At 61.8% G+C, this 7,791-nt stretch overlaps 1 protein-coding gene across 1 annotated transcript; it reads right to left on the bottom strand.

The window, feature by feature from the left end:
• Positions 1-2,609: 2,609 nt before the first annotated feature.
• On the bottom strand, positions 2,610-5,674 carry LOC113984555 (peptide methionine sulfoxide reductase MsrA-like). Its single transcript, XM_027714637.2, has 6 exons — positions 5,569-5,674; positions 4,793-4,861; positions 4,582-4,701; positions 4,002-4,106; positions 3,544-3,650; positions 2,610-2,902 (listed from the first exon to the last, which is right to left on the bottom strand). The coding sequence occupies exons 1-6, from the start codon at positions 5,639-5,641 to the stop codon at positions 2,744-2,746; spliced, it is 633 nt and encodes a 210-aa protein (XP_027570438.1). The 5' UTR covers positions 5,642-5,674; the 3' UTR covers positions 2,610-2,743.
• Positions 5,675-7,791: the final 2,117 nt, after the last annotated feature.

Genomic DNA, 7,791 nt, shown 5'->3' with positions numbered 1-7,791 from the left:
ACATCCCCTCTGTGACTCCCTGCTCATCCAGCCCCTGCCACCCAGATTTCTTGGAATGGGATCCGAGCACCACCCCCAGCATTGGGATGCTGGTGGAGGTTCAGGCTGGACCTGAACCTGGACAAATCATTCCTGGATTTGTGTCTTTCCAGCCCTGGATTGTGCCTTTCCAGCCCCAGCGTGGGATGAGAAGCCATTTTGCAGACCCTGAGTGGGGAAACTGAGGCAGGGATGGGTGTCAGTGCTGGGGACCCCCAACCTGGTCACCCCCAGGGTTGTGTGGCCACGCTGGGGTTAAGCTGGAGATGTGTCAGGCAGAAAAGTGGGGAACAAAAGGGTTGTGCCCTCCCTCTGCTGGGAACCCAGTACATGGGGATGGGCTGAGCCCGGCCCGACTCATCCCAGCTGTGCTGGGGGACGGGGTGGGTCGGGGGGGGACAGCTGGGTGTCCCCCCACTTCCTCTGACACACAGTTTCCATCCGCCCGGAGCAGGTGCCAGGTGAGGGGCAGGGGGGGGGTCAGGGAGGGCCCCCTCATCTCCTCTCCTCGAGCCACATCCCTGCAGGGCTCTGCAGGAAAGGGGAGACATTTGGGTTTTCCCCCCAGTACATCCCAGTGCTCCTCCAAACCCACGGGAGCTGTGGCTGTGCAATCCAAGGATCCTTGGGAGCGGCCAAGCCAGGGGTTCCCATTCCCAAAGCCCAGCACTGTGACTGTCCCTGCCTCAATTTTCCCACTCAGAGTCTGAAAAGCAGCTTCTCTTGCACTTGCTGGGGATGAAAACCACAATCCAGGGCTGGAATGATGTGGTCCAGCCCAAACCTCCACCAGCTTCTCCATCCTTTTACCCCTCTCCTTGTCCCATCAGCGGCTGGGGAGGGGAGTCCAGGGGGTCCCAGGGGAACAACCCACAAATCCTGACATTTGGGCACCCCCACCCCAGCCATCCCCTGTCATGAAACCCCACCACCCCAGCCATCCCCTGTCATGAAACCCCACCACGTGTGCCCACGGCCTCTTCAGGACCATTCCATGGGATGAGGAGGATGCTGGGGCGTGAGGCTGAAGGCCAGAGTGCCTTGTCCCCTGTCCCTGTGCCCAACTCCCTCTGCAGGGCCGGGTGCTGTGGCAGCTGCGGGGCCAGGTGCAGGAAGCCGACCTGCACTCGCTTTCTCTCTGCTTTTAGTTTTTCACTCTCTGGTGACCCCGGGGAACTTCACTTTCTGCAAAAATGTCCCTCTGTGTGTCATCTCTTGTGGAGCTGGGGACAAGCCCCATACCCCATACCGAGCTCAGCCCCATGGGGACGCGATGGCACCTTGTGTGCCCCCATCCCTGGAGCTGTGGGGACAGCCAGCACCCAGTGGGGACACAGGGGCGGGAGGTCACAGCACGTGGCACCTGTGCATGCACATATGTGAGTTGTATGGCCCCGCGCACGTATGTAGGTGTGTGTAGGTGGCCTGTATGTCCCTGAGCGCGCCCTCTGTATGTCCCCTCTGTCCCCGTGTGCCGCCCACACCCGTGCGGGCCGCGGGGGCCGTGTTTGGGGTGCGCGCGTACCGTATGTACGGCTCGTACCGTAAGTACCGTATAGGCGCGCACTCGCTGCGCCGCTGCTGCCCCCTGGCGGGCGGGAGGAAGCGCGGCCCCGCAGCGCCACCTGGCGGGAGAGCGGCGAACTGCATCCCGGACACACGGACGGGACAGACGGGACAGACGGACACGGGGACACACGGACGGGACAGACGGGACAGACGGACACAGGGACACACGGACAGGACAGACGGACACGGGGACACAGGGATACAGGGATACAGGGATACAGGGATACAGGGACAGGACACACGGACACAGGGACACGGGGACACAGGCATACAGGGATACAGGGACACACGGACACAGGGACACAGGGATACAGGGATACAGGGACACACGGACACACGGACAGGACAGACGGACACGGGGACACAGGCATACAGGGATACAGGGACACACAGACACACAGACAGGACACACGGACACGGGGGCACATGGACAGGACAGATGGACACGGGGACACAGGGACACGGATACGAGGATACAGGGATACAGGAACAGGACACAGGGACACAGGGATACAGGGACACACGGACACAGACAGGACACAAGGACACAGGAATACAGGGACACACGGACACAGGCAGGACACAAGGACACAGGGATACGGGGATGCAGGGATACAGGGACACGGACACACAGGTACGTGGACACATGGACTGTGGACACTTGGACACAGCATCCACGGACACAGGGACATGTGGACAGGACACAGGGACACAGGGACATGGACACAGGGTCACATGGACAGGACACACGGACACAGGGACACAGGGACATGGACACAGGGTCACAGGGACATGGACATGGACACAGGGATGCAGACATGGACAGAGGGACATGGGCACACGGACACACGGACACAGGGACACATGGACCATGGACACATGGACACGAACTTACAGACCCACCTATACACAGACACGGACACACGGACACAGGCACAGCTCCCCCCCAACCAGCACCCAGTGACCCCCCCCAGAGCCCCCCAGGAAAAGCCAGGACAGGGTGGGGGTCACAGGGCTTTAACTGGGGGACAGTGGGGTGCTGTGGGGTGGCAGTGACACGTGGGGCCAGCAATGCCAGGGACGTGGGGACAGCCCAGGGGACATGGGGACAGCGCAGGGGACACGGGGTGACCCCTCAGCATGTGATGGGGCAGGTGACCCCGGTGCCCTTCATGCCACAGGAGGCCCCGGGCACCTTGTGCAGGTACTGCTGGTGACGGTCCTCGGCGTAGTAGAAGTCATGGGCCGGCTCGATGGTGGTGGTGATGTCCCCACGCCGCTGCCTCCCCAGCTCCTGGGACAGTCCCATGGAGGGGGGAGCCTGGAGGGACCCCCCCATCCCACTGCCCCGCACGTGGCACAGCCAGGGCAGGGGCTTGTCCCATGTCCCAGGGCTGGGGGAGGTGGCTGGTGTCCCCAGGGGAGTCACAGTGCCCCCAGGGTGGGGCCAGGTGTTCCCAGGGGGGGCCACAGTGATCCCAGGTTGTGTCCCAGTGTCCCCAGGGGTGCTCTCGGTATCCCCAGGGGAGTCCTGATGTCCACAGAGTCCCAGAGTCCCCAGAGTCCTCCTAGTGTGACCAGGAGGGATCCCAGTGTCCCGGGGGGGGGTGTCTCTGTGTCCCATGGGTGTGTCCTGGTGTCCCCAGGAGGGTCGTGGTGCCCTCAGGGAGGGCATTGGCGTCCTTATGGGGGCTCCTGGTGTCCCCAGGGAGGGTCCCAGTGTTCCCAGGGTGGGTCCCAGTGCCCCCATGGGTGTCCTGGTGTCCAGAGGGGGGATCTCAGTGTTCCCAAGAGGGGTCCCAGTGTCCCCGGGGGCGTTCCCACTGTCACCAGAGGTGTCCCAGTGTCCTGGAGGGGTCCCAGTGTCCCCAAGGTGGTTCCCAGTGGCCCTGAGGGGATCTCTGTGTCCCCAGGGCGTCCCAGTGTCCCCAGTACCTGCTGGTACAGGTCCCTGCTCCAGAGGGCAGTTTCCTGCTGCCGGGGGCCCAGGGTGTAGATGACGGAGCGGTACTGGGTGCCCACGTCCTCCTGCTGCCTCATACCTGGGGGGCAGCCCCCACGGGGGGGTTATGGGGCACCCCCAGACCCCACCAGGCACTGCCCTCCCCCCTGATGGGGAAACTGAGGCATGGGGGGCAAGGCAGGGGGATTCTGCTAAAGGGGTCGGTGAGGGAAGTCACTGCAAGACCCCCCAGCACCAAACTGGGGAGATGCCAAGGACCTTCTGCTGGAGCCTGTTTGGGGTTAAACCCTCCAAAACTGGGGTTGCCCCAGGTGCTGCCCCCCCGCAGCCAGCACCAAGGGGTGCAAATGCCAAGGCCCTCCTGTTGGAGCCCATTTGGGGTTAAGCCCCCCCAGACTCCCCCGTGCCCAGGCCAGGGGCTCACCCCTACCTTGAGTGGGGTCGTGGTTCTCCCAGAAAATTTTGAGGAGCTCCTCGTAGCTGATTTTCTGGGGGTCAAAGACCACCCTCACCACCTCAGCGTGCCCCGTCAGCCCTGCAAACAGAGCCAGCCCTGCTGCAGCCCCTCGGCGTGGCCTCCTGCCCCCCAGCCTCCCCCTGCCCCGGGATGGAGGCAGGGATTGGGATAGGGAGGGGCACCAGCATCCTCTCACGCCCCGGGACCCCCTTCCCCAGGTGCCTGGTGGAGGTGGGATCCCCAAAGCTATCCCACACTGGGATAAATCCCCAGCTGGACGTGGCAGCCGGGATAATATTCCCTGCAGACAGTTAATCCTCTGCAGAACGTCTGTCCAGCTAAGCCAGGGCTGTCTGTCCAGGCTGGGGGGGTTTGAGGAGCTGGGGTGGGGGACAGGGGGGTCATTGTCCAACAGACACCAGAGAGCATCCCATGGGATCCAGGCCAGGGCAAGGGGCTGTGGGACACCCTGAGGTGCTGGATGGGGATGTCACCCCTTGTGGGGGACACTGGGGGGCCCCGTGGCAGCAGGGGAGGGGGAGCCCCCGGTTACCTGTGCGAACCTCTTCGTAGGTGGGGTTGGGGGTGAAGCCTCCTGCGAACCCCACCTGGGTGGAGAAGACCCCTGGCGTGTTCCAGAAGAGCTGCTCGGCCCCCCAGAAGCAGCCCATGCCTGTGGGGGGACGGGCAGGGAGGGTGAGGGGGGCTGGGGGGGCTCGGGGCTGCTGGGACCCCTCTCCCCCGGCACGGCGGGAGCCACTCACCGAAAATCGCCGTCTCCATCTCCGCCGGGAACGGCGGGACCGTGGCATTCCCGGTGACAGCGTGGGTGGCTGGGGGGGGGACACGGGGTCAGGACCCCCAGCCCACCCCAAATTGAAGCCAGCTCCACCCTGTGTGTCCCCCTAAAAGCAGGCACTGACCCTGTCCCCGTCCCCTCCAGCTCCTGGGGACACTGGGACCCTCCCCATGAGACATTATCGCCCTCTGGGGACACCAGGACCCCTTCTGGCCCATCTGGCCACTGGCCTGTGTCCTCTCATGGCCACCCTGACCCCAAATGGGTCCCTGTGGGCATCTCGAGGCTGTCACTGCCATCCTCCAACACCAACACCCCAGAGCAGCCCCCCAAAACCACAAGGGTGTCCCATGGGTGGGTCCTGGTGTCCCAAGAGGGTCCCAGTATCCCCAGGGAGAGTCTTTGTGTCCCCAGGGTGGGTCCCACTATCCCTAGGGGTGGTCTTGGTGTTCCCAGGGGGATCCCAGCGTCACTGGGGGGTCTGCTGTCCCCAGGGTGGGCCACAATATCTCTAGAGGGGGTCCTGGTGACCCTTCACGGATCCCAGTGTCATCAAGAAGGGTCCCTGTGTCCCCGGGGTGATTCGGGTGTCACCAGGGGATCCCAGTGTCCCCAGGGGGGGTCTCCATGTCCCGTGAGGGTGTCTCAGTGTCCCCAGTGCTGATGCCCTCAGAGCAGCCCCCCAAAAACCTCGGGGGGGGGGGGGAGCTCAAGGTACCACCCCCTCCCTGCCCCCAGTACCTGTCACTGTCATCCTCTGTGCTCTGCCTGGCAGAGCCTCGGCGGGGCTGGGGAGCACCCCCGCACCCCGCATGGCCCTCCAGAGAGGGGCTGTCCCACCCTCCAGACTGGGAGCTGGACGCTGCGGGTGCTGGGAGAGGCACTGGGAGCACTGGGAGCACCGGGAGGGAGGAGGGTGCGGGAGGCAGAGCCCGGCCCGGAGCGGAGTCACCGCGGGGGGCACAGGAGGGGCCGTCACAGGGACACAGGGACAGGGTGCACAGCCCCGGGGAACCCCCCAGTGGGACCCCCGCGGGTGTCAGAGCGTGTCCGGGGACACGGCAGTGGACCCCGCCCGGGGGGTGACCCCCTGCCCGGGGGGGTGACCGCAGGGGACACGGGCAGAGTCCCGGAGCGTCCCGACAGCCCGTCAATCGTTAACGCAGCCCGAGGGTCACCCCGGGACGGCTCCAGCCCCCCCGGCCGGGCCCCACCAGCGTCTCCCCAGAAACAGGAGTGGGGATGCAAGCCTCCAAAAAACCAGGAGTGAGGCTCCAGATCCCCGTGGCTGAGTCCCAGCAAAGCCTCCCCAAACCGGGATTAGGGGCTGGGCCCCCCCGGCCGTCCTGGACCCCAGGGCAGCACTCGGCTGAAGGGATGCAAGCCCGGGGCGCCCCTAAATCCCCCTCCCCAGCCCACAGAGCCCCATTCCGGGTCATCCCTCTCCAGGAGAGGGTGCTGCTGCCTTTAGAGGCGCTGGAGTGGGATCGGGGAACACAGACGGGACGTCTTGGATGGAAGGAGGGGGCGAAATCTCATCACCTTCGTTTGTGGGGGAAGAGGAGGAGAACAAGGATCAGCTTGGCCACATTAACATCCTTTTCCCAACTGTTTGGTCCTTCCGAGGGTGCTTTTTGCTGCTTTCCCTGCACGGAGCCACATCCAGCTCTATCCTGCAGAGCAATTCCTCCTGGATAACGCTGTCACCGCTGAGGGTTTGCTGCTCTCAGTGTCCCTGCTGTCCCCCAAGGCTGCCAGAATCCCTCCATCCGGGCTGGATGAGCCCTGTTCCCATTTGCTGCATCCTCATCCTCATCCTCCCACGGGTCCTGTGCCCCCCAACCATCCTGCATCCCCCAGGAATGGTGAACACAGCTGTGCTGGGTTAATGGCTGGACTTCATGACCTCAGAGGGCTTTCCTAACCTAAAGGATTCCATGATTCTGTCAGGAGATCTGGCAATTTCCTTTTCCCAAGCTGAGCCACAACACCAAACCTGCCCCCCCCCCAGCCCCTGCCTGGAGTTTCTTGCCTCCAAGGCTCAGCTGAGCTGTTCCCTTTCAGGGATTTGGGGTGTTTGCAAAGTTTGGAAAACCCCAAATCAGCCCCTGCACGAGCCCCTGCAAAGGCCCAGCCTGGGTTTACATTAACTCCAGGGATTTATGCAATTTTGGGAAGCACAGCAGCAAAGCAGCTTTTCCTTTCCCTTTCCCCATGAACCCCCCCCCCCCCCAAATATTTTTACCTGTTTTTCTTTACCAAGGAAATCACAGTAATAAACACCTTTTTGCTCTTACCTGTGCCCCATTCACAGTGAGATGACATTCTGTGCTTTTGGGGTCTTCAGTCACAATTACAGGTGGATTTTTCCCCCCTTATCCTGCAGTTTTCCACACACAGCCCTGCTGAAAGCAAACCTAGAAAATTCCCAGGTTTTGTTTCAGTTTAGACCAAAACAGGACCAGGTCCAGACTGAAGCAGGGGAAATTCAAGCAGCAGCTTGTCCCAGCTTGGAGGACAAGGATATGACCAGTGGATAAAGCTGTTTTTTCCTTAAATAAAAATAATTGCAGGCACCACACCTGCAGCTGAAGTATCATAGTTTTCAAATTCCATCTTCCTCTTCCTCTCACGTCTCTTGGGTTTGTCACTTGAAGACTAAAAAGGGGAAGAAACTGCCTGACCAACAGTGAAACCAGCACACAAACACCTGCAGGCACAGCCCAAAACCCCTTTCTCCAGCTTTATTTTTTTACTTACAACTAAAATTCCCTCAAAAGACAAATTGTTTAAAAATGTGGGCTTTTAATCAAGTTGAGTTTCTGTCCTTCCCTCCTCCAGCTTTGCAACAACGTGGGTTTTACCTCCCTCTGAAAGCACACGAGGACACCAGTGAGGAATTTGGGGGTTTGGCCACCTCAAAGAGAGACTGAAAGTACTGAAGAATTAAGAAAAGTTCTTTTG

This window comes from Pipra filicauda, unplaced genomic scaffold (assembly GCF_003945595.2).
Source record: "Pipra filicauda isolate LSUMZ 115617 unplaced genomic scaffold, ASM394559v2 scaffold78_size3787270_pilon, whole genome shotgun sequence".
NCBI lineage: Eukaryota > Metazoa > Chordata > Aves > Passeriformes > Pipridae > Pipra > Pipra filicauda.
The sequence above is the reverse complement of the archived record's forward strand: the minus strand, read 5'-3'. Positions and strand labels throughout refer to the sequence as shown.